The sequence below is a fragment of the Myotis myotis genome, unplaced genomic scaffold (genome assembly GCF_014108235.1).
Source record: "Myotis myotis isolate mMyoMyo1 unplaced genomic scaffold, mMyoMyo1.p scaffold_m19_p_1, whole genome shotgun sequence".
Lineage (NCBI taxonomy): Eukaryota > Metazoa > Chordata > Mammalia > Chiroptera > Vespertilionidae > Myotis > Myotis myotis.
In genome coordinates, this window is record NW_023416313.1 from 131,373,748 (window position 1) to 131,401,183 (window position 27,436).

General features: G+C 38.4%; 1 protein-coding gene across 5 annotated transcripts in view; it reads left to right on the forward strand.

The window, feature by feature from the left end:
- Window positions 1-27,436, forward strand: part of CDC123 (cell division cycle 123) — a 74,983-nt gene that overhangs the window by 38,386 nt on the left and 9,161 nt on the right. For all 5 annotated transcript variants that reach the window (XR_004974384.1, XM_036352418.1, XM_036352433.1 and 2 more), the window contains 4 exons: window positions 9,543-9,591; window positions 11,858-11,933; window positions 13,277-13,399; window positions 16,893-16,921. Coding sequence is in view for 4 of the 5 variants with exons in the window: in XM_036352418.1 (XP_036208311.1) it covers window positions 9,543-9,591; window positions 11,858-11,933; window positions 13,277-13,399; window positions 16,893-16,921 (277 nt within the window). In the remaining variant the exon portion in view is untranslated. The remainder of the gene's footprint in view (window positions 1-9,542; window positions 9,592-11,857; window positions 11,934-13,276; window positions 13,400-16,892; window positions 16,922-27,436) is intronic.

Consider the following 27,436-nt stretch of genomic DNA (forward strand, 5'->3'; position numbering starts at 1 on the left):
AGTAGCTGGCAGAGGGAACAGAAATGGTGTGATTGGTTTAGACCAGGGGGCTCTCAAACTTAGCAGGCATAAGAATCATCTGGGGAGTCTGATAAAACACAGATTTCTGGTCCCCACCCCCAGAGTTTCTGGTTTAGTAGGATGGGAGTGGTGCCCAAAAGTGTAATTTCCAACTTTCCCAGTTGATCCTGATGCTACTGTCCAGGCCCTCGCCATGAGGACTACTAAAGATTAGTCAACACGTGTACCCCTGGGGTCCCAGAGGGGATATCGGACCTCAAGTGCTTCCTGATAGGAACAGTCACAACTCTGTTAGCAAGGATGAAGGTTGGGAATAGCTAAAGGGTAGACCTTCAGTTTTGTCTACCACCATTGTAATTTGATATAGAATATTAAGTACACCTATTTTTCCTGTTCGTCAAATGGTTATCGTACCCAAGAAACTTTAAAAAGGGGAAGTTAAAATAGGACACATTTGAAATAATCTGCTTGCATTTTACTTGCTGAGTGTATTTGCCCAGATATAAACATTCTATGTGATTAGACTTGCTGAGTCATAAGGCTTTCATTAATTATTATTAATAGTATTTTTTAAAAATATAGTTTATTGATTTTTTTACAGAGAGGAAGGAAGAGGGATAGAGAGTTAGAAACATTGATGAAAGAGAAACATCGATCAGCTGCCTCCTGCACACCTCCCACTGGGGATGTGCCTACAACCAAGGCACATGCCCTTGACCGGAATCAAACCTGGGATCCTTCAGTCCACAGGCCGACGCTCTATCCACTGAGCCAAACCTGTCAGGGCTCATTAATTATTTTATTGATTAACTATCACTTCAGTTGCCCAATCTAGAAAAAGATATCTGACACTCACTTGGGCTAAGTGAAAAATTAATCCATTATTTTTTTTTTCTTTGGGGGGCTTGTGACTAAGGAGATTTAACTAGAGGTCAGGACATTTCACTTGTCTTAGTAACTTATACGCAGCTATTTCAACATAATTTTTGTACATTTTTTCTCAAGATTATCACAAAACTGGTTATTAATCCTAAAATTCAGCAGCATACAGTTTCAGGAGTAAAACTTGGTGCGTAAGCGGGACCTAACAGAACCTTTACCTCATGATTTTTAAGGCCCACTTATTTAATGACAGTTTTCTGCTTTAGGTTGTTTTTGAAGAAAAATTCTATGAAAATTAGTATGAACACACCTAATCACCCTTAATTCATTGTCATTTTACTTTTACCTTACCTTTTCTGCCACCAGTGAAATCTGAAGAAATAGAATCTGTTTGCCAGAACTCTTATTTTGGTTCCTGGTGAGCAATAAAGCTGTACCACCAGAATTTTGATGTTTAATTTCCCCTTTGCTCTGTATTTATTTTTCTTCCCAAGATTTAAAATATTTTTTTTAATTAATCTTTATTGTTGAGATTATTACAGATGTCCCTCTTTTTCCCCCCATAGCTCTCCCCTCCACCTGGTTCCCACCCCAGGCCCTCACCACCCTGTTGTCTGTATCTATAGGTAATCCATACATGCATATAAGATCTTTGTCTAATCTCTTCCCGCACCCCCCCAAACCCCTTTCCCTCTGAGAATTGTCTGTCTGTTCCATTTCCATGCCCCTGATTCTATTCCAATTACCAGTTTATTCTGTTCATCAGATTTTTATTCATTTGAGTTTTAGATTTAATTGTTGATAGATATGTATTTGTCACTTTGTGATTCATATTTTTTATCTTTACTTTTTTCTTCTTCCTCGTCTTAAAGAATACCCTTCAGCTTTTCATATAATACTGGTTTGGTGGTGAAGAACTCCTTTAGCTTTTTCTTGTCTGTGAAGCTCTTTATCTGACCTTCAATTCTGAATGATAGCTTTGCTGGGTAGAGTAATCTTGGTTGTAGGTTCTTGCTATTCATCACTTTGAATGTTTTTTGCCACTCTCTTCTGGCCTGCATAGTTTCTGTTGAGAAATCAGCTGACAGTAGTATGGGCATTCCCTTATAGGTAACTGTTTTTCTCTTGCTGCTTTTAAGATTCTCTCTTTGTCTTTTTCTCTTGGCATTTTAATTATGATGTGCCTTGGTGTGGTCCTCTTCGGGTTCTCTTGTTTGGGGTTCTCTGTGCTTCCTGGACTTGTAAGTCTATTTCTTTCACCAGATAGGGGAAGTTTTCTGTCATTATTTTTCAAATAAGTTTTTAATATCTTGTTCTCTCTCTTTTTTTGGCACCCCCATAATTCGGATATTGATATGCTTGAAGTTGTTCCAGAGGCTCCTTCCACTGTCTTCATATTTTTGGATTCTTTTTTCTTTTTTCTCTTCTGGTTGGGTGTTTTTTGCTTCCTTGTATTTCAAATCATTGATTTGATTCTTGGGGTCCTCTAGTCTACTATTGAATCTCTGTATATGATTCTTTATTTCAGTCAGTGTATGCTTAATTTATGACTGGTCCTTTTCCATTTTTTATTTGGCATTCTCATTAAGGTCCTTGAAAGTCTCACTAAGTTCCTCAGAGGTCTCTAGAAGATTCTTGAGTAACCTTGTAACTGTGGTTTTGAACTCTATCTAATAGTTTGCTTTCTTCCATTTCTTTCATTTGTGACATGTTTCTTTGTCTCCACATTTTGGCTGCTTCCCTGTGTTTGTTTCTATGTGTTGGGTAGCTGCTAAGTCTGCTTGAGTTGATAGAGTGGCCTTGTGTAGTAGGTGTCCTATAGGGCCCAGTGGCTCAGCCTCCCCAGTCACCTGAAGTGGACGCTCTTGGTGCACCCCTTTGTGGGCTGTGTGCACAGTTTTTTTGTAGTTGAGCCTTGATTGCTGTTGGTGTCACTGGGAGGAATTGACCTCCAGGCCAATTGGCTGTGAGGACCAGCTGTGACTATAGTGGGAGAGCTGCTGTGTAGGAGACAGCCTTATAGGGCAGGACTTGCTTTCAGTGGGGCTTTGGTGCTCCCTGAGTCTGCCCCTTGAGTGTGTTGTTCATGGATGTGAAGAGTTGTAATCTGGTATGGTCTCACATTGACCACTGGGAATACTGGCTCTTGGGTCTCCAAAGTCAGCCACTGCCTGGGGCCATCCATCAGGAGCTACAGAGGGATCTGCAGATTCCTCCTCTTTGTATCAGGTTTGGAAGTGCCCAGATGAGGCCCAGCTATAGAGCAAGGCAGGCTGGTGCTGGTACCAGGTCTTGGGCCTTTTATTGATAGACTTGGGGCTCCCTCACCCAGCTTCAGCTTGTTTGACAGGTTTTTAGCCTGAGAAAGGACAGACCATTCATATGTAAAAGCCGAAGCACACAGCTTGGGTGGGATTGTAAATTGGGTGGGGCAGGGTCACAGGGAATCACCAGGGCAAAGCAAACAGAAATGGCTGCCAGTCAGCCCTGACCCAGGGAGGTCCCAGCAGGGGAACAATGACTGATGCTAGCATCTCTGTCTGGAAGAAAGTCGTCCCTGAGTTCCTGCTCCATGCCAGACTGTCCAGTTTCTCCCTGTATGTGTCTGGGTCCTCCAGAGCCTCACCCGGCACTGGAGCTTAGAGGAAGTGGGAGCTTGTAAATTCATTTTTAGGTGCCGGCCTTTTAAGAGGAGCAGTGAGGGAATAAATAATGCAAGCGTTTTAAAATATGATATGACTGAAGAGATTTCTTTGTTTCTATTAGCATACTCATATTTTCTGCTAGTATTGTTTCTGCTAGTATTCTCAATGTAATAAGTAGCCTTAATTTAAAGATTTTCTTTTAAACCTGGAATATTAGGACTATTAAATTTATATAAGGATCATAAAAGTTCAAGTGTTGTTAGTACTCTTAATTCTCTCACTCAATTTTGCTTTTTCAGCTTACCTTCCTCAGAATATAAATGGGATATAAATATCGACATACAACATTCCTTCCGTATTTGGATTGGGCTCTTGAAAATATTATTGTTGACCTTTACATTCAGTTTTAACTATATGGCTCTCCACTTTATTCTCCTTTCAGGAATGATAACTTGGCCATCTGGTTAATCATCTTAGTAAGAAGAAGCCTTGTCCAGTAACCTCACAATGCCACATATGTTCGTGTTGCTACCTTGAAATTAGTCAAGTTTTAAAAATAACATTAAATGCTAAACCAATCAACACTTTCTGTTATATGATAATAGAAAGCAACTATGTATTGTAATATGTATCTTTTAAAGTAGCAGTAAGGGTTAACCAAGGGTTGAAATCATAATTTGTAGGAATATAGAAACATGAAAAAATTAGATAACAGAGCATTTGAGATCTTGCTTCCCGATATTGTCCTCAGTTTGGTTCAAATAAATGCTTATAAAAATTAAAAAATATTAGGTAGTGAAGATTTATGTTCCTTTTGGTTTTCCTATAGTGTTTTTAAAAAAGGTAGATAGAAACCCTTAATCTACCTTGTTCTTTATAGAACACTATTTTAATAAGGACTATCCTCTATTATCAGATTTACAAAAATATGGCTTCCACATGATTAAAATCACATTTCAGAAATGAAAGTGGTAGTAGTTCTGTTGCTACATTAACCATTGAGATAATGCGATGTTATTTTGTTTATTCGAGTTACTGTGTCATTTCTCTCCTTTCATTTTTCTTATTTGTTTTAGATACATTTAAATTAAGAAAGTCAGTCAGTTTTATCATGATCATGACTATTGGTTATTTGGAAGCTAAAATATTAACTTTTAAAGTGAACTTGAATTGACTTCTTAGAAAAGTAACACATATGTACTTTATACTTTTATGTATTTTTTAAATTCTTTTTAAAAAATTTTTTTCCCATCCCTTCACTCTCTTTGTATGTGAGTCTTTTGTTCTGAGATGGGTCTCTTGTAACAGTGTAAATTATGTCATATTTTTGTATCCATTCAGCTATCCTATGTTTTTTTATTTTTTTTTATTTTTTTTATCCTATGTTTTTTGATTGGAGCATTTAATCCATTTACATTTAAGGTTATTATTGATATGTATTTATTTATTGCCATTTTAATCCTGTATGCCTATATTTCTTTCTCTCTCTTTCTTCTTATTACAGCAGCTCCCTTAGCATTTCTTATAGTGCTGGCTTGTCTGGGAAGCTTTTTATTTCACCATCTATTTTGAATGATAACCTTGCTGGTGTAGTAATCTTGGTTTCAGATCCTTGTTTTTCATTACCTGAATACTTCATGCCATTCCTCTGGCCTTTAGAGATTCTGATGAGAAATCAGTTGACAGCCTTATGGGAGCTCCTTTGTAGGTAACAAATTGCTTTTCTCTTGTTGCTTTTATGATTCTCTCTTTGTCTTTAAGTTTTGACATTTTAATTATGATGTATCTTTGCGTGGCCCTTTTTGGATTTCTCTTGTTGGGACTCTCTGTGCCTCCTGAACTTGTGTGACTTTCTTTCAGCTGGTTAGGGAATTTTTCTGCCATTATTTCTTCAACCTTGTTCTCTAGCCCTTGCTCACTTTCTTCCCCTCCTGGTACTCCTATTTTGTGAATATTGTTACATTTCTTATTGTCCCACATCACCCTTAAGCTGTCCTTCAGTTTTTAATTGTTTTTTCTTTTTGGTTCTCTGGTTGGATGATTTTTTTCTACCATGTCTCCTAAATCACTGATTTGATGCTCAGCTTCCCCTAATCTTATGTGTATTCATTCCAATGATCTTTATTAGTGGTCTGTCATTCTTTATTTCCCACTGATGAGCATCTTTGCCATCATTATTCTGAACTCCATATCTGATAAATTTCTTATCTCCATTTTGTTTAGTTCTTCCTCTGGAGAATTCTCCTGTTCTTTCACTTTGGGCTTGTCTTTTTGACTACCTGTTTGGATTTGTGCCTGTGTATTAGGTAGATCTGCTATGATATCCAATCTCCAGTGCAGGACAATGTCAGATGCTGTTTCTGACTGGCTCTGAGTACTTTGGAGCTATCAGCAATTCACAGCTTGTGGCTCCCTCTGCTTCGGCTAGGTGCCTTAGGAAAGGAACAAGATGTGTACTAGGGTCTACTTTTGCTAGCCCTGGGCCCAGAAGGTGATCAGGCAAAGCCTCAAATTCTCCAGAGATCCACTTCTGTCTGCAGACCAGTTGACACTCAGTCTTGATTAGCTTCAGGCTATGGACCACAGAGTGGTGTGAGAGGTCTTCCTACAGTGTCAGGCAACTGCCTTCCCCCAAGGCAAAAACCACTTGGCTAACAAAGGTCCACAGAGAAAGATGTCCTCCATATTGTGAGGAATGACTCAGCACACGAAACCGGGGTGGCTTCCTCTGAGCTCCAACCGCAACTCTAATCACACAACTCTCCTGGACTCTCCTCACACAACTCTAATCCACTCTGTCCTCCCTCTGCCAGAGACTATGGTGGGTAGCTTCACACTTAATTTTTATACATTGGCCCTTTAAGAGGGTGCCTGCATTTCCAGCCATCTCTCCCTGGCAGACAGCACTCCTGCTGCCTTTCACAGCCAGATGTTATTTGGGAAACTCTCAGTTCTGGTGCTCTGGGGCAGGGAGCCCATTTGGGATTTAGACCCGAGTTCTCAGTGGGAACCCCGCACAGCTGAGATATTCCTCCGGAACTTCAGCTTCTGTCTGTGGGATCCCAGTGCTTTTGTGCCTCCACACTTCCTATCAGTCTTTATAGGAAAAAAAGCAGTCTCCACTTTCCATCCTTGGTTATTAGGGTTCTCTCCAGCTAGTCTTCAGTTGATTTTTCAGGATGGTTTTCTGTATTTTAGTTGTATTTCTAGTTGGTCCTGGAAGAGTTTCAGTGTAGTTTCCGCTTACTCTGCTGCCATTTTGGAATCTTTTTTTTTTTTTTAATTGAAATTCTGAGAGCTTTATAACAGCAGTTCTAGGACCTTTATCCTTGAGGGAAGCAGTGCAGCCTTGGTTTAGTGCTTTTATATGATTTCTCACCCTGGTATCGTCATGTTATAAATGTGGATAATAATAATAGCACTTCCTCATGGGATTAGCAAGGATTAAATGAGGCAGCAGAAGTAAGATGCTTCATATGGTGCCTGTTCACTAGCACAGAGACAACCCACTTTAACAAAGCACCTGCTGTGTGCCTGTCTTTGTGATTCAGATTATATCAGTCAGTGCCTCATTATTAGAATAAAAGTTCCTATTCCTGAGGATTTTGGTCAACCAAATAAATTAGAATTGCTATTGTTCGTAGTGTAAATCATAAATGATCACAGAAAATTCTAGCCTAATCAAACGTTCCGAGAAATTTAAAAGCTTTTTAAACTCACTTTTACTTGTGAATTACTTAAGATATCTTTAAAGGTATTTTTGTGTTATTTGTGTATTGTATTTATAAAAATGTCTCTTGACCGCATATTTTACTCACTCTGGAATTGTTGGTTTTCCCAAGGATTCAGTCTTCTGCCTGAAGTGATCATTGCTGCTTTCTGGACTTCAGCTCTTGTACCCATGTGATGATTACTCCCAGATAACTATCTTCAGCTCCTCCTTCTTTTGACTTTCCAGTTGCTTACTGGACATTTCTGTGTGTTTCTTCCAGGATGTTTCTAACTCTACACACGCAAACAAAATTATCCTCCATATTTTCCTCACCTCACTTCTCCTGCTTTTCCTTGTCCTAGTGAATGGCATTCTCATAACCATCCAGCTATTCATCAGAGCCAGACACCCAGAGTCATCCAGGCCTCTTTTTCCCTCATCCCTCACTTCAGTTAGTCAAGAAGTAGCATTGACGCTGCCTCTGAAATGCCTTTATGTAGTGCTTCTCTCTCTTTCCACTCCTGGTGCCTTAATTAAACTCTCCCCAGGACTATTTAAAGAAGCTTCCACCTGGTCTTTTCTGCCTTCTGGTTTGTCATCCTTTCCCCAGGCTACCTAGTACCATTGCCATAGTGATATTCCTAAAGCTTAAATGGAATGATCTTTGTCACATGTTTAGAAACTTCTTCTAGCTCCCCATCCTATATAACAAAAGGGTAAGATGCAAATTGACTGAATGGTGGAACAACCGGTCATTATGACATGCACTGACCACCAAGGGGCAGATACTCAACGCAGGAGCTGCCCCCTGGTGGTCAGTGCGCTCCCATAGGGGGAGCACCACTCAGCCAGAAGCCAGGGGAGCACAGTGGTGGTGGCAGGAGCCTCTCCCACCTCTCAGGCAGTGCTAAGGAGCAGCGAGCCGAGCTGTGAGGAGGGAGGGCTCCCGGACTGCGAGAGGGATCCCGGACTGCGAGAGGGCGCAGGCCGAGCTGAGGGACTCCCCCGAGTGCACGAATTTTCATGCACCAGGCCTCTAGTTTCTGTATAAGAAAGTACAACTTTTCTCAGTAGACAAACAAGACCCATCATTCCTTGTCCAAAATTTCTCCCCAACCTCATCTTTTGGCAGTTCTCCCCTTGCCTTCTACACTCCATCAGTACTGACCTTCAGTAGTTCTATGATACTGTGTGACCCTTCTCACTTCCCTCTCTGACTAAACATCACTTCCCTTTGCTTTCAATGCAGGCTCTTCTCTTCCTGTTGAATGAAGTTTTCTTGACTGTCTCTTCCCCTCCCCTGTCACAAGAGCCAATCTCTTTTTTCTTTGTGCTACTAGAGCAGTGGTTCTCAACCTGTGGGTCACGAATCCCTTTGGGGGTCAAACAACCCTTTCACAGGGGTCGCCTAAGACTATCGGAAAACACATATATAATTACATATTGTTTTTGTGATTAAACACTATGCTTTAATTATGTTCAATTTGTAACAATGAAATTGGGGGTCACCACAACATGAGGATCTGTATTAAAGGGTCGCGGCATTAGGAAGGTTGAGAACTACTGTATTAGAGTATTTTTATTTTTGTTTTCAGTGTTTTTAAATATCCTTCCTCCACCTGTTAGTCTTTCCCACCAGACTAACCTCCAGGTCAAGAGACTGTTAACCTTTTTAGCATTCCCAGGGCCTAGTGAGGCTTTGGCATAGGTAAACATTTAATAAACAATATGAAAAATTGTTCATTAAAACAAGGATTAGAGGAGGAAGCAATATACTTAACAGAGGAATGACTAGTTCTATCAACTATTTTTTAAGTGGCATTTGGGAGAAAGTTTAGATTAACTCTGTGTGACTTTAGATGGCAGAGTTGATGTCCATAGAGACTTCTGCATCATTCCTAAAGAACCCAGTGAGAATTGCAAACCAGCAGTGCCATCCTGCCTTCATTTGGAATTCTGCAGTTGACACAATTTAGGTTATAGTCCTGACTTGATTGCCAATTTGGTCTTTACTGGGTCTTATTTTCTTCGTTTGTTTTTGACAGAAAAATGAAGATTATACCGTAGTAGCTCATCTAGTGGTTTTGAGGACTAAAGAAACAATATTTCAGGGAGTTAGACCTGACATCAAGTAGTGCTTAATACATGTTCATTGAATTCAAATTATTCTTCTGTTTCTGGATACTTTTAGTAAAACCTAATCTCACATTAAATATAAGTTATGTGTGTGCATAAACTGACAATATTAAAAGAGATTCAATTACATTTTTTCCCCCTCAAAGATTTATCCATTGTACTGATGATTCCCCAGATCCTTGTATGGAATATGAGGTAAGAAACTTTTTAAAAATCTGAATGAAGTTGATAAACCTACATGAAGAAGTATTGAGAACTGCTATTCTTTGGATTAATTTCTTTAGGAACCTAGGGTCATTGAATTTTTAAATGTATTAAATATACATATAAAAATATATGTTCTCTTTCTATAGAATGTATGTAGACAAATATTGTCTCTCAGTATGCACAGGGAATTGGTTCCAGGACTCCTGAGGATGCAAAAACCTAGTTTGAAAAGCCTAAAAAAAAATATTCTTAGAGTAATTAAAATGAAAAAAGTTGCAAGCAGAATCCTATGTATTATGTGCTCTTGTCTGCATGTATCTAAAAAGATTTATGCATACACTATATACTCACATATTCCTAGAATACTTCTGAGAGATATATGAGAAATTGACAACTCTGCTGGCCTCTGAGGAGAAGGACAAAGGGGTTAGATGGGGAAGATTCACCTTTCTGTATATTTTTAGTCAACCACAAATGTAGTAGTACCTGTCCAAAACATTATTTCAATAACGCTATGCAAATTTTCCAAAAATTTAATATTAGTATGCAACAATTGCTTATTACCTTTTTTGCTTAAATAAAGTTACCAGGGCTATAAAAGAATATATGCCAGCATAAGCTTTTAATGGATAAGAACAGTGTAATATTTTAGTTTGGGGTTCTTTATTTAATAATTAGGTTCTTTTAAAATAATTGACACATTTAAAGCTTAACCTAGAATATACAATGATGAAATTTTAAATCAGTGCATTTCAGCCCTAGCCAATTTGGCTAGGTGGATAGAGCATTGGCCTATGGACTGAAGGTCTCAGGTTTGATTCCTGGCCCTGACCCAATCCATGTTTCTCTCTCACTTCAATATTTTTTTTTCTCTCTCTCTTTCTCCCTTCCAAAAATCAATAGAAAAATATCCTCGGGTGAGGATTAAAAAACAAAAAAGGAAACCAGTGTATTTAAAATTTCTAAGTCATATTTTAACCATATAGTTTTTTAAGAAAAGCAAGTTATAAAAAATATAAAACTACAAGGAAACATGAAACTGTTACCAAGATATGTCCTCAGTATTAGCATTTGAGGGTGTGTGTGTGTGTGTGTGTGTGTGTGCGCGCACGCGTGCGTGTGCATGTGCATACACACTTCATAAAGCCATTTGCGTATTGTTTCCCCCCCACACTTATAGCATAGTGTTGGGCACTTTCTTAGTTCATTAAATATTTTTTTCATCATGATTTTTAGTGGCTACTTATTTTACATATTTACTCTTTTATTTGACAAATATTTCCTAAGCATCTGCCATGTATTACATACTTGTGCTGGAACACAGAAATGAATTAATTTCTTGCCCTTAAGGAACTTACTGTTTAGTAGGGATGAGATACTTATATCAAATTATCATATAACAACATGGTATATATGCTTGCTAAAGAATGTCATGCACAGTTAACTTTGGGAAGAACAGGATGTGGGGAGGGAGAATCCTGAGTCCACTGGGGGATTTGGAATGGCACGGAAAGTAATTCAAGTTCTGTCTCACAGGTTTTAGAGGGAAAGGAGCAGTATGATAGGATAAGGGAGGCTGGAGACACTAACCATTTATTACAGTTAATGTTCTCCAAAGAACATTTTAAAACAGACACAAAGCATACATTTGTCAACTGTTCTACTTATAAAATTGTAGCAATTCAATAATGTATAAGTAGTATACTAAGTAATAATTACAGTATTAAGACCCATCTATGACTTGGGTCATTGATAGAATTGTTTTTTTTTTTTTTTTAAATAATGCCAACATCATGGAAGGGCTATAGTGATTCTTTGTGTAATAAGCCATAATTATAATTTTAGCAGAGTACGTGTTACGGAATGATGTTTAAGGTAGATAATTTGAAATTATTGTATTTTTTTTTATATTCTTAAAGGAGAGAAGAACATAGGAATTACAGGGCCACTTATGCCACAATAGTGATAAAACTTGACTTCATCATCCTTGGGGGTCTATATTATATCGGACCTCTCAAAACAATAAATGACAAAGATGCATTTTGTCATAAAGAGTTTAACACAATCTCCTGCTTATTAGACTAATAGATCACAACTCTGTTCCCTGTATCTCACATTAATGTTTTCTGATACCTCCTTTTAAAAAAAATTTAATAATGGCAAGTGTTAAGACAGTCTGGATATAAATTTGTCTATTAGACTAATAAACATCTCTTGTTATATAGTTGTGTTACCTTTTTTCCTTTTTCTACAGCTTGTTCTTCGAAAATGGTGTGAATTAATTCCTGGAGCTGAGTTCCGATGTTTTGTCAAGGAAAACAAGCTTATTGGTAAGTTATTTTACCCTTGAAAGTAATTGTTTAAAAAATACAAGCTTTTGATGGAAGGAAATTTCTAGTAATTAGGAGAGGGGTGGCAATCAGTTTTTATCTCAGACTCTTCCTCTAACCAGTCGAACTGACTTTGAAATGCTGAGGCCATATTCAGTTTCCACAGAACATAGTATTGTCAGTTCACCATGTCTGGATTCTAGGTTGAAAGTGAGGGTCCTTATTCCTCCCAATTTAGGATATGTCTAATGTTACCTGCTGTCTCTTTGGGACTGTACTAAGTATTACTAGCTATACACTGCTTATTTCAAGCATCATAAAAAGTCAAGTTATTTTCTATTATTGGAACACTGTTTATTATTCTAGCAAGAGAAAATATGTGGACAAGTAAGTGCGTTATTTTAAAAGCCATCCATTTTCTTTCAGGTTATTTTGTTTGCTATGATTAAATTAAATATGGAAGATAATTTGCTCTCTCTTTTTTTTTGTCTGCGTGTTTTTCATGAACTAAAATTTATCTTCAACCAAGAAAAGTGTAATTTGAACAAAATCAAATCAGTATTACTTATTTATTGAAAATGATGTTGGCATATATTAGCTTACTTAAAAGAAACTTGATGTGTTGGAATTTATCATAATATTAGGTATTCCTGAAAAAGCTGCACTTTAAGTACAGCTAAAGAAGGGAGCATATTGGCATATGATTAAGAAATTGGGTGGAAGCCCTTCTTTTAGAACACAGAACTTTTTTCCTAGGCATAGAGCAAATTGAGGGAGTTCTTCCAATAGTCTCTTTAGTTTATTTAGAATAATATCAACAAATCACTCTGAAGAAAGGAATGTTTACTTTTCCATGCCTTGAAACATCAGGGTTGTGAAGGCAGGATAGAATGCATGAACAAGAAAGGTAGACTGCTTCTATGAAGTACAATATAAATATTAGAGACATATAGTGAGGAATATTTTACATTTTCCCAAAGAAAGTGCAAAAGAATAGCAATTTATAGAGCGTTCACTGGAAAAATCAAAGAAAAGCAATTGACTATGTGTGCAGGGTAAAAATTGGTTCTTTCATTTTTTTATATAATAGGCATATTTATGGCTTTGAATTTTTCCATTATATTAAATAAAAATAACTACTATTTCTAAAGTAAGAATGCCTGGCAGTATGGAACTATAGGATCCATATAAGCCTTTATAGCTGGTATCTCTATCGTTCAATTAGTATTCTTCTAATTGGTCTTTTGATCTACTTTAATGGTTCTGTCAAGAAGGGTTTAAATCATATTTTGGTGTTTTCTGAGTATTATGTATTAATGGAATATAAAATATTTTCTTGCCAGCTATTTCTCAAAGGGATTACACACAGTACTATGATCATATTTCTAAACAAAAGGAGGAGATTTGCAGATGCATACAAGACTTCTTCAAGAAACATATACAGTATAAATTCTTAGATGAAGATTGTGAGTATTTTTTAATGACTCATTGAAATGAAATGAAATGCATAATGTTAATGAACCTTATCTCACAGTGGCACTTATTTTAAAACTAGAGGCCTGGTGCACGGAAGTTGTGAACTGGAGGCGAGGGTCTCGCAGCCTGACTTGCACCTTCTCGCAGTCCGGGATCCCTTGGGGGATGTCCAGCAGTCAGACATCCCTCTCGCAGTCCAGGACCCCTCGCTCCTTACTGCCCGCCTGCTTGCTGCTCCTTACCACTCGACTCACTGCTCCTTAGTGCTGCCACAGAGGTGGGAGAGGCTCCTGCCACAACCACTGCGCTTGCCAGCTGTGAGCCTGACTTCTGGCTGAGTGGTGCTCAGCCAGTGGGAGCACACTGACCACCAGGGGACAGCTCCTGCATTGAGCATCTGCCCCCTGGTGGTCAGTGCGCATCATAGTGACCGGTCATTCTGGTTGTTCTGCCATAAGGGTCACTTAGGCTTTTATTATATACACTGAGTGGCCAGATTATTATGACCACCTGACGTTTGTAGGCAAATTAGCTATAATTTCGCACTGAAGTTGCTAGAGGGCCAGACCATTATAAATAGGGAAGCAGGTTATTTACCATGACAGTAGAAGTGATTTTTTTCTGAAGATATGGGTAAACAACGTGATTTAACAGCCTTTGAACGTGGGATATATTTGAACGTGAGTGGCCAGATTATTATGACTACCTGACGTTTGTAGGCAAATTAGCCGTACACTGCATTGTATGGGATATGGAAGCCGAAGGCCTGTTCGAACACCTTTGCTGTCTGCAGTTACCAAGATAAAATGTCCCCAATTCGCATAGGAACACAAGGATTGGACAGTCGAGCATTGGAAAAAAGTCCTGTGGTCTGATCAGTCACGTTTCCAGTTGCATCATGCAGATGGCAGAGTGAGAATTTGGCGGAAACAGCATGAAAGCATGCACCCCACATGCATGGGTAACAACCCTTCAAGCTGGTGGGGTCATTGTTATGGTTTGGGGCATGTTTTCCTGGCATGATTTGGGCCCTTTAATTCGTGTGGAACAACATCTGAATAGCACAGCATACCTAAGTATTGTTACTTATCAAGTTCCTTTTATCATGTTGATGGCGTATCCCAATGGAGATGGCTTCTTCCAACAAGACAGTGCACCATGCCACGGTGCTCATATTGTGCAGGAGTGGTTTCGAGAACATGAGGGAGACTTTACCTTGCTTAGGTGGCCCCCACAATCACCAGATCTCAATACAATTGAGCATTTGTGGGACGAAGTTAAAAGAGCCATCAGGCAGCTGGTTCCTCAACCATCAAATCTCACAGAACTGGACAGTGCTATTCATCAGGCATGGTGTCAGATTCCCCGGATCACCTTTCAACATCTCGTGGAGTCAGTGCCAAGAAGAATCCCCACAGTATTGAAGGCAAAAGGTGGCCCAACGAAGTACTGATGGGGTTGCCATAATAATCTGGCCACTCACGTTCAAATATATCCCACGTTCAAAGACTGTTAAATCACATTGTTTACCCATATCTTCAGAAAAATATCACTTCTACTGTCATGGTAAACAACCTGCTTCCCTATTTATAATGGTCTGGCCCTCTAGCAACTTCAGCGTGAAATTATAGCTAATTTACCTGCAAACGTCAGGTGGTCATAATAATCTGGACACTCAGTGCAGATAGGATTTGAAGCACTATTTTAAGTGTTTTGCTATATTATTATTTGGTATTGCTGATGGTTGCATGTTAATTTTACCTTATTTGATCGGAGTCCCTTTTTTTTCCCCTTTTTTTGATTAGTCCTCACCAGAGGATATTTTTCCATCGATTTTTTTTTCCCTATGTGCCAATTTGTATCCATTGATTTTTAGAGAGAGTGAAAGGGAGGATGAGAGACACAGAGAGATCAATGTGAGAGAGATACATCGATTGGTCGCCTCTTGCACGTGCCCAGACCAGGGCTGGGGATGGAGCCTGCAACCGAGGTATGTGCCCTTGACCAGAATTGAACCTGAGACTGTCAGTCTGCTGGCTGACGCTCTATCTACTGAGCCAAACTGGCTAGGGCTGATCAGAGTCACTTTTTAATACTAAGAGTTTTTTGTCCTGCCATTTTAGATATTTCATTATACATTTCAAAGGATCTATCTACAGATGATGTAATGCTTCTGTTATTAGGACTAAATTAGCTAGATGACTGATCTACCTTCTTAGATTATTATTTTTTTAAATGATCAGATGGCATCAGCTATATAGTAAACTTTTGTGAGTTGGCTTTAAGAATTGAAAGTATATTGATATGAGAGAAAGTTTTTATGCATCTTAAAATTATACCTACTATGATTTATCTTTTTTCTACTTGCCAAGCCTGGTTCTATGGCAGATTTGATTTAAAAAGAAAATTAAGCATAGCTAGATTTTATGCTTCCATACTACAAAGTTTACTCATTTCATTCCCCATCCCATTGATTGGTGCTGCTTTTATTGGTACATAGGACCTATTTATTAGGGTGAGCTGGTTGAGATGATGTTGGTGTTTGGTTTGAATTTTTAAATATAATGGATCATAAACCCTAGCCAATTTAGCTCAGTGTATAGAGCATTGGACTAAAGGCTCCTAGGTTTGATTCCGATCAAGGGCACATGCCCAGGTTGAGGGCTCAATCCCCAGTAGGGGGCATGCAGGAGGCAGCCTATCAATGATTCTCTGTCATCATTCATGTTTCTATCTCTTTCTCCCTCTCCCTTCATCTCTGAAATCAATAAAAATATATTTAAAAGAACTTTTTAAAAAAATATAATGGATTATGGATGAGGGTAGAGAAAGGAAAAACAAAATTATATACAGACAGTTCTCGGGTTACGTCGGACTTGACGTATGTTGTTCCGTGGTTACGTCGCCATCTCCCATTTATTTATTAAAAAAAAAAGTTCCGTCATTTTGACATATGTACATATGTGCTTTATGTTTTTTATTATTTATCTACCACAGGTAAAGGTCAGGAATTGTTATCTTTCTTTTAATTTTTTTTTTTTTACTGTTTCACTTCATTACTGCTGTGTATGTGCTCCGTGTGAGTGACGTAGGTGCTTATGTAGGTGGGTTCCGACTTATGGCGAAAATCATATTAAGTCGCAGGATAGGAACGGATCTCCGATGTAACCCGAGGACCTATTGTAAAGAAAACATTGCATTTCATATGTAATAACTTAATCAATAAAGAAATTTTAAAAAATTGCATTTTATGCTTGAAGTTTTGAGATTTAGAAATATGAGGTCCTCCAGGTTAATTATATTCTACTGCTGGACTAATGATAAAATGCATTTTAATTTTCAAAAGGAGGCTTAGATCAGCAGTTGCCAACCGGTGGTCCACTTACCACTGGTGATCCATGAGGTTTGAAAGGTTGGCGACCGCTGGCTTAGATCATAAAACAAGTAGCTTGTTATTAACTTTGAGTTTTGTTTTTTTTACAGTTGTATTCGATATATATAGAGACAGTAGGGTAAGTAAACACTATATATGATTACTTTAAAACAAGGACTGATCTTAAAAGTGGACTACATAGCCATTATGAATGTAAAGGGTCTACTGCTCAAAAAATACTTTCTCAAACTAAGGTGTTTGAAAATCACAGTGGTCAAGAATCTCCCCTTAAAATATACTTAACATTAGAAGACATACTATCAAGAATTAATTATGTACAACAAATTTAGGGAATTTTCAAGAATTTAAATTATTTTTATTTTTAATTACAGTTGACATACAATATTATTTTTGTTTCAGGTGTATACTCCAATGACTAGACATTCATTACATAACTTACTAAGTGATCATCCTGATGAATCTAGTACCCATCTGACACCACACATAGTTATTAGAATATTATGCTGTATTTTACATCCCAATGACTATTCTGTAACTACCAATTTGCACTTTTTAATCTTTTCTCCTTTTTCACCCATCCCTTCAGTTATCTTCCCATCTGGCAAAAATCAAAATGTTCTCTGTATCTATGAGTCTGTTTCTGTTCTGCTTCTTCATTTATTTCATTTTTATAGATTCATTTGTTGATAGATATGTATTTATTGCCAATGTATTGTTCATATTTTTTATCTTTTTCTTAAAGAAGACTCTTTAACATTTCATGTAATACTGGTTTAGCAGTGATGAACTCCTTCAGCTTTTTCTTGTCTGGGAAGCTCTTTATATGTCCTTCAATTCTAAATGATAGCTTTGCTAGGTAGAGTAATGTTGGTTGTAGATTCATGCTTTTCATCATTTTGAATATTTTTTGCCAATCCCTTTTAGCCTGCAAAGTTTCTTTTGAGAAATCAGCTGACAGTCTTATGGGGGCTCCTTTGTAAGTAGCCAGCTGCTTTTCTCTTGCTGCTTTTAAGATTCTCTGTTTGTCTTTAACCTTTGGCATCTTAGTGATGATGCATCTTGCTGTGGGTGTCTTTGGGTTCATCTTGTTTGGGACTCTTTGTTCTTCCTGGACTTGTATACCTATTTCCTTCACATGGTTTTTTTCCAAATAGGTTTTCTGTTTCTTCCTGTCTTCTCCTTCCAGCACCCCATGATGTGAATGTTGGTACACTTGAAGTTGTCCAGAGGCTTCTTACACTATCTTCTTTTTTCTTTTTGCTGTTTTGATTGGGTATTTTTTGCTCCCTTATATTCCAAATCACTGTTTTGATTCTTGGCTTTATCTACTCTCCTGTTGATTCCCTATAAATGATTCTTTATTTCAGTTGGTGTATTCTTCATTTCTGACTGGTTCATTTTTATGTTGTTGAGGTCCTCACTAAGTTCCTTGAGCATCCTTAGAACCAGTGTTTTGAACTCTGCATCTAGTAGATTTCTTGTCCCCATTTTGTTTAGTCTCTTTCTCTGGAATTTTGTCCTTTTCTTTCATTTGGGACATGTTTATTCATCTCCTCATTTTGGCAGCCTCCCTGTGTTTGTTTCTATGTATTAGGCAGAATTGCTACAATTCCTGGGCTTGATAGAGTGGTCTAATGTAGAAGGTATCCTGTAGGGTCCAGTGGCACAGCCTCCGTGATCACCCAAGCTGGGCATTCCAGTTGTGTCCCTCCCTCCCTCCCCAATGTGGCTGTGTACACCCTTCTGTTGTAGTTGAGCCTTGATTGCTGTTGCATATCAGTGGGAGGGATTTACCCCATGGCTGATCCATTGCAAAGACTGGCTGCAACCACAAACAACCATGGAGAATCAGCTGTGCAGTGGCAGTTCACACAGCCGGTCTTATTTCATTAGGGCTGTGGTGCCCACTGAGTCTGCCCCCTGAATGTGTCACTGTGGAGATGGTTGGGTAGTGTTTCGATGTGGGTCTCAAGCTATCCACCGGGTGTGCTGGGGCCTCCCAGGAGGTGTGGGCGAAGGTCAGCCACACCTTTGTTCTGCCCAGGGCCACCTGGCTTGAGCTACAAAGTGATCTGCAGCTGCCTGCTACCTGTGCTGGGCTTGGAGATGCCCAGGAGAGGCTCATCTGTGAACCAAGGCCAACTGCCACTAGTGCCAGACCTGGGGCCACTTAGCAAGAGGTGTGGTGCACGTTGAGGCCAGATGTCACTTGTTTGAGAGATTTGAGGAAAGTCTGAAACATGAGCCAAGACTAGTGATTCATATGGAAAAGCCAATGGGAACAGGTTGAGTAGGCTTGCAAGTTTGGTGGGGTGGGATTTCAGGTAACTACTAGGGTGGGACAAACAGTGATAGCCACATTGATGGAGACTCATATATGGCTCCTGCTTGCCATCTCTGGGGTGGAGGTCTTATCAAAGGAACAATAGCCTCTGCCAGCACTTTTGTCTGGGAGAAAGTTGCACTGCACCCCCATCTCTGGCCCTCATGCCAAACACTTCAGTTTCTCCCCGTATGTCCCTGGTGCCTTTTGGGCTGCTGTCCCAGCACTGGAGCTCAGAGGGAGTGAGTCAGAGTAAGTCTGTATGCAGGTCCCTTAAAGGAGCTTCCTGGGATTTCAGTAGCCCTCCCTCTCACTCAGCCTCAATTCCCACTGGTTTCTACAGCCAGAATTTATGGGACTTCTCTTCCCAGGACTGGAACCCTTGACTTTGGGGCCTGGTGTGGGGCTGGGACCCCTTGCTTCCCAGGGTGGACCTCTGCAGCCAAGATATCCCTCCTGATTTTTATTTAGTGCATGTGTGTGTGGGACCATGCCGTTCCGTATGTCCGCATCTCCTAGCAGACAACATGGTTTCTTTAAATTTCTAGTTTTAGGACTTATATCCAGCTAGATTTCAGGTGGTTCTGAGTGATGGTTTTTCTGTAGTTTAGTTGTAATTTTTATATGGTTGTGGAAGGATGCGAGTAACACATTTACCTTCACCACCATCTTGACTGAAAGTCTCTGGATTGGTATCATTATTAATTATTATTATTATTACTGTTTTATTTATTGATTTTAGTGAGAGAAAAGAAGGGGGGGAGAGAGAAACATTGGTTTGTTGAACCCCCAACCTTGGCATAGATGACAATGCTCTAACCAACTGAAATCATATGGTATTTGTCTTTCTTTGTCTGACTTGTTTCACTTAACATAATACCCTTTGGGTCCATCCATGTTGTTGCAAATGGTAAGATTTCATTGCTTTTTTATGGCCAAGTAATATTCCATTGTATGTATATATATATATATATATATATATATATATATATACCACATCTTCTTTATCCATTTGTTTATTGATGGACGCTTAGGTTGTTTCCATATCTTAATTGTTATAAATAATGCTGCAGTAAACATAGGGGTGCATATGTCTTTTCAAATTCATGTTTTGGGTTCCTTCAGATAAATACCCAGAAGTGGAATTGCTGGGTCATAAGGTAATTTCTATTTTTCATTTTTCAAGGAACCACCATACTGTGTTCCACACTGCCTGCACCAATTTATAATCCCACCAAACATGCACTAGGATTTTCTTTTCTCCACATCCTCACCAACACTTGTTTGTTGATTTATTGATGATAGCCATTCTGACAGGTGTGAGGTGATATCTTTTTGAGGTTTTAATTTGCATTTTAGGCATTAATAACTTAACAGATAACTAAATGGCCACCTCATATCCTACTTTCCACTGTTGTCAGGAGTCTGGGTGTGCTTAACATAGTTCAGTTTGCACACTTATTTTTTTTCTCAACAAAGCCTCTTTTCAAGGTAACATTTAGAAATAATCAGATATCCTCCCCCCCCCCCACCCCGCCCCACCACCCATGCACAATTTTTCCAGCCCTTGACTAGTGAAGTCTTTCTAGAGTGGTTTTAAAGGTCTAAGCAGAACCGTAGAGGCTCCCAGCCTGTACTAGGATGAGCAGACAAAAGGCAGTCCAGGGCACATTTGACCTGTTTGCATACTTCAGTGTGGCCAGGAATTTGTCATTTGATATTTAGATAATTATTTTTAGCATTATTTGAGAGCCTGTGATATGTTAGATGCTATGCTTCTAATAAGACGCTTCCAACAAGATGATCTGCTGACCTCGAGGAGCTTAATCTCAAGACTTGAAACCCAGGGCATTGGCATGGTAACAAGCTGGATCAAGTCAATTTGGGAGTAAACTTAGCCCTTTGCCCCGAATGTGCAGCTCAGAAGAGCTTTATTCTCATTTAATTCAGTATCTCAATCCATATACCCCTGTGAGGTACGTATTATTTGTTCCCATTTAATAGATACTAAAATTGAAGCAATTATGTGTTAATGCAACTATGTTAATGGCATTTGAAAATTTGGAATTTACCAGTGTCTCAATATTTCCCTGGCAAATACCCAGTTCTGCAAGTGTCTTAATTGAAGTTGGAGACGTGCATAAATAATTACTGCTGTGATCTTACACAATGAAAATTATTGTATGTTTTTAAAGTTGAGAAACATACCAGTATAAACACCCTGAAAGTTTCTGAGAAGAGATTTAAACCGTGATGTAAAACTAATTTGCATTTAGTATCAGCGTTTGTTAGGGACTTCCTTAAATATGTAATTTTGTGACTTTTCTTATAGAAAACTAACTCTTCTTTTATGTGGTCTCATATGAAATACAGCTAAAGTGTGTGGGCTTGGCAATATTTTAAGGTGTCTGCTTTCTTACTGCAGCTGGCGAGTTGAGTCAGTGCTGATAGATTCTAATGTTGTGTATGTAAAGCGATGGTCTGGGAACATGTATTGTAAGATGCTCCTTAAGTGATGCTAATGCACCACTAGAATTCAGAGTAATTTCCCTTAGATACTTGAAAAATTATTCCAGTCCCCTTATATTACTGTTCTGGTACTATGTCTGGTCTTGAGTCTTTAATATTGTTGAAATTGGCTTTGCAACTTGGTCAGTTTTTTATAGCTATCCTATGAATGATTGAAAAAGAAAGCACAATTTCTAATGTGTCACGTTTCTGCAGCTGTTTGTTCAATTAAGCTTAATAATGTTGTTAAAATCTTTTATATCTCATGAATGAAATGATGCCTGACAATACCTTCAAAATAATACAGATTTTGGGATATAGATGAAAGATCAGCCATGGGGATCAACAAGATGACTGGAAACTGAGTGTTAGATACATTGGGTTCTTTATACTATTTTTTCTACCTTTGTATATGTTTAACCTTTTACATACAGAAATCTTTTTTAAAACTTTAAAAAAACCCTTTCTTCATTTTTTCTCTATTTAATCTATCAGTTACTGAACAGGGTTATGTTAATATCTCCTCTTTCTAATTCTGTTAGCTTTTGTGTTACAGACTTTGATGTCATATTCTTCCACAAATGCTAGTTCACAGTGGCTTTGATTCCCCAGTGAATTCTCAACGTCAGGCAGTGATTCTATCCCTAAGAATGCCTTTGTGCTTTTGGCATTAAAGTATGTTTCGCTCTGATATTGATTGTGTTAGTACAGTTTTCTTTTGGTCTTGGAATTTATCTTTCTCAGCTCTTTTTTTAAATAGCTGTTAAATTTTAGGTGTGTGCACATGTCTTATAAGTAGTATATTGCCGGTTTTGTGTTTTTAATCACTGATAATTTCTGGTTTTAACTGGTAAGTATTGTTTACATTTATTATATTGGATATTTGAATGTTTTCCACCATCTGATCTTGAATTTCGGTTTACTTTGCTTTCCTATGCCTTTTTTTTTTAAAATGTATATTACTGGTTTTTCTTTATTCTTCCTCTTCACCCTCCCTTCTCCCCCTGCACCTTCACCCCCAGCCAATAATTTTGAAGTTTAGTTTTTTATTTCTGTTAATTTTGATAGAAATTAACCACTAAATCTTAATATGGATATTTAATAAGCTCTGAAGTTAATTTTATATCCTGTTGTTCTTGTGATACAAGGACTTTTGTACACTAATTCCCAGCATCCGCTTTTGTCTTGTGATGTCTGATTTTTATTTTTTAATTTATTTTTATTGATTTCAGAGAGGAAGGGGGAGATTAATGATGAGAGAGAATCGTTGATTGGCTGCCTCCTGCATGCCCCACACTGGGGACTGAGCCCACAACTCGGGCGTGTGCCCTGACCAGGCATTGAACCGTGACCTCCTGGTTCATAGGTTGACACTCAACCACTGAGCCATACCGCCTGGGCATGATGTCTGATATTTAGTTCCACTTTGTGTTTATACCCCTAACTTAGTCATGATTGTTGCTGATCCGTTTCTTTGCACCACTGCTTCTTGCCTCTCTCTGCTTTCTGGATTCAGCTCTTCCTAGTAGTATGTTCTTTTGTAATAAATTCCCTCAGCCTTTGGCTTGGCTGGAAAAGACTTTGTTTACCTTCATGCATGATGGCAGGCTTAGCTGGGCATAGAATTTTTCAGTTGACCAGTTTGGTGGCCTCAGCACTTTGAAGACACTGTTCCATTATTCTTTGGCTTCTTTTCTTTTTGGGTGTCATGCTTTCTAGGTCTAAGAATTCACTTCCTTTGTTAATTGTGGAGAATGTTCAGCTGTCTTTTCAAGTATTGTCTCTTCCTTTTCTATCTTTTGGCCTTTGGAACTTTATTTACAGTTAGTTGTGTTAGAGCTTCTCACTTTTTTATTTTATTTTATTGATTTTTTTACAGAGAGGAAGGGAGAGGGATAGAGAGTTAGAAACATCAATCAGCTGCCTCCTGCACACCTCCTGCTGGGGATGTGCCTGCAGCCAAGGTACATGCCCTTGACCGGAATTGAACCTGGGACCCTTCAATCTACAGGCCGACACTCTATCCACTGAGTCAAACTGGTTAGGGCCAGAGCTTCTCACTTTATCTTCATGTCCCTTGACTTCTCATTTTCTACCTCTTTGTCTCTCTGTACTGTGTTTTGTATTTTCTCAGATATACTAGTTTACTAGTTCACTTTTGGCTTTGTCTGATCTGATATATTTAACCTATTCACTAGGTTTTAAATTCTATCAGCTATTTTTTTCATTTCTATAGGTTCTATTTGGTTACTTTTAAAATCTGCTTATTTATTCACTAGAGGCCCAGTGCACAAAATTCTTGCACTGGAGGGGAGGGATGCCTCAGCCCAGCCTGCACCCTCTTGCAGTCTGGGAACCCTCAGGGGATGTCCGACTGATGGCTTAGGTCCCCTCCCTGCCTCGTGCTCACCAGCCATGAGTCTGGTTTCTGGCTGAGAGGTGCTCCCCCTGTGGGAGTGCACTGAACACCAGGGGGCAGCTCCTGCGTTGAGCGTCTGCCCCCTGATGGTAAGTGCACATCATAGCAGCCAGTTGATTGATTTGCTTATTAGCCTTCTATTATATAGGACAGTATCTTGTGTTTTAGGGTTTTGATTTCTATTATATTTTAAATCATTCAAAACTGCTGATCTTTTTTCCTTAGATTTTTTTTTTTTTGGATATAGTTCACATAGAGTTGAATTTACCCTTTTTGTGTATAGTTCTATGAGTTTAAAAAACACATCTGGTTGTGTAATCAGTACTACATTGATGATGTAGAACTGCCTCACTCCCAAAATTTCCTCATGAACCTCCCTGAACCCTAGCCCTTAGAAAACACTGCTCTGTAAACCTACTGAGTTATTTTTAAGTTTATAATTTATAATACATTCACACTGCTTAAAAAAAAAATCAGTGTGAAAATATACCCTTGACCCTCTGCTCTCCTGCAAGTTCACTTTTATTCATTTCTTTTATATCCTTCCAGTATTTCTTGATGCCAAAAAAAGGTAATGTACTTATTTTTTCATTTTTCTTATATAGAGTTAGCATATGATATACAGTTTGCACCTTGCTTTTTAAACATTTTTTAAAAACAATGTATCTTTGAGAGCTTTCCAATTTATTACTGTGGCACAGTATTTTGTGCTGTGGATACACCATCTAGTTTGTTTAGCTACTTCACTATAGATGAACACATAAGTTGTTTCTAGACTTTTGCAAATTGTGCTGTGATGAACATCCGATATATATTTTGTTTTATACATCTGCAAGTATATCTACAGGATAAATTCCCAGAAATGGGATTGCAAGCTCAAAAGGTTAAATGTATTTTAATTTTGATTACCCTTTGTACTACTGGTAGAAGCTACACCAAGTAATTCCACTGGAAATGTACCTGGATATTTCCTTAAAGTTTGCCCATAGAGTTATGTGCTCAAACTTTCTAGGGTTTTTTGTTGTTTTTTTGATAGATGAAAAGTGGTGTTTCAGTATAGTTTCAATTTCTTTTTTTTTTTTTCTTATTATGCATTAGGATGCATTTAATCTTTTGTAAGGGTCAAGTCTATGTGTTTGCCATTTTTTTAAAAAAATATATTTTATTGATTTTTTACAGAGAGGAAAGGAGAGGGATAGAGAGTTAGAAACATCGATGGGAGAGAAACATCGATCAGCTGCCTCCTGCACACTCCCCTACTGGGGATGTCCCTGCAACCAAGGTACATGCCCTTGACTTGAATCAAACCCGGGACCTTTCAGTCCGCAAGCTGACGCTCTATCCACTGAGCCAAACTGGTTAGGGCTACCATTTTTTTATTGTCTTATTTATTATCCTTTAAAATATAGGAATGGGATTATCCCATTTTATTAGTCTTTTACTATGAAGATAAAATGTTATTTATTTTATGACTTCTGAATTTGAGTCATAATTTTAAAAAATACCTCTCCATTTATATTCTAGCTTTTATAACTTATTGCTTCTACATATAAATCTTTGATCTATTTTGCATTTGCCCTGGTATGTGATATGGGTCTAACTTTGTCTTTTTCTAGATTTTTACCCAGTTGTCCTAACACTAATATCTTTATTTTATATTGTCTTTTAGGTTGATGATGATTTTCCTCAGTTCTTGGGGCTTTAACCTTTGGTTGCTCTATTTGCATATTCTCATTTGTATTGATTATTTATTTTGGGTTTTGTAAACCAGTCTATTTATTTTACCGTGGGTTCATCTTCAGTGAGCTTGTTTTTTTGTTGTTGTTTGTTTGTTTAGTTTTTAATCTGTGAGAACCTCAAGAATTCTAAGTTTCAAGTATTTCATTTGCTTCTTCCATGTTCCCCAGACCCCAGTCAGAGACAGGCAGGCTTCTTTGTTTCCTTTTCCAGTCATTAGGAGTTTTATCTTAAACTCCCTTACTGACTGCGGCAGTCCTCCGGAGGTCACGTCTTGGCTCTGATTCCCTTCTCGTGGCTCGTCTCCTGTTGCTGTGTGCATGGTAAACCCTGCCCTGCGCTTCCGGGTAGGAAGCTCGCCCAAGGGTTCCCACTGCAAATGTCTGTATGCTTACTTCTTTTTTTAGGTTCCTCCTCATTTCTGGCGCCTGGGATCCCCTTTCTTTCTTGTAATCTCATTTTACATTTAAAGGGATTATTTTAACCAGAATTTCATCCGATTTAGAACTAGAGACTTTTGAAGTTCCATAATTTTCTGGGACCCCCGTGTATTTTACACTCTAAGAAATAACCTGTGTCCAGAGTGGGCTGTCTTTTCATGGCCTTCACACATGTTAGTTTTTGTTATTGTTGTTGTTTCTCCCTGAAATGGTCTGCCTTCCTCCCACCATCCATCCTCCTCCCAAATCATCATCACCATCATCTTCAAATTCCAAATTACTGAGGGGAGCTTTTCCAGCCTTTACCATGCAGATTAGGTAGGTTCTCCTTACATTCTACTAGTCTCATAATACCCAAAATATATCAATTTTGTTATTTCTGTTGGGTTATTCCCCCCTGTGTACTGTGATTGCAGGATGGTTTTTATTTCTCTTTTTTGGTGTGTGTGTGTGTGTGTGTGTGTGTGTGTGTGTGTGTGTGTGTTTATCCCCTGGTATGGACTGAGCTCTCTGAAGGAATAGATTCTGTGTTATTAGTCTTTATGCACCAGTGCTTGGCACAGTGTCTTTCTAGCGCACAGGGATTTATTTGGGCTGTGGGGCTGGTCAGCTGGTAGATTTCAGGAAGGGCCAATCTTATCTCAAGGATTGCCTAAAAATAGAATTTCTCAGGATGTCTCCTGCCTGAGCTATCACATGAAAACCATGTTCTAGCTATAAGATCCTCATTTTGATAGTTTTATACCTGATTACAGCTGGGTTTATTTTTCTTTGAATTAGAGAATGTCTTCTGAACTATAGAGCAAACTGCCCATTACTAGTTCTAAAAGTAGTGATCTGTGTTTTAAGTTTGTTTTGTTCGTTGTTTGTGTGTGTGTGTGTGTGTTTTTACAGTATGCCATATTTTTAGTTTATAGAACATAATATTCCTGTTATAACAGGCCCAGTAGTGTTTTCTTTTTATAAATGAGATGGTTTTACTGGTTATAAAATTCAAGTAGAAAGGGTTTGAAGGTTAGAAAATACCCATTTTGTTAAAATAACACATAGCATGCCAAATACATCTTTGTAATTGCTCCAAAAGCAAAGCTGACATTATACCAAGAGGTTAATGGCTGACGTTATTTCACATAGTCAAAGACTGTGCAAGTGGGTGCCGAACTGCCGTGCGGAAGCAACTCAAGTGGCCTGAAAGAGTTGTAGGTT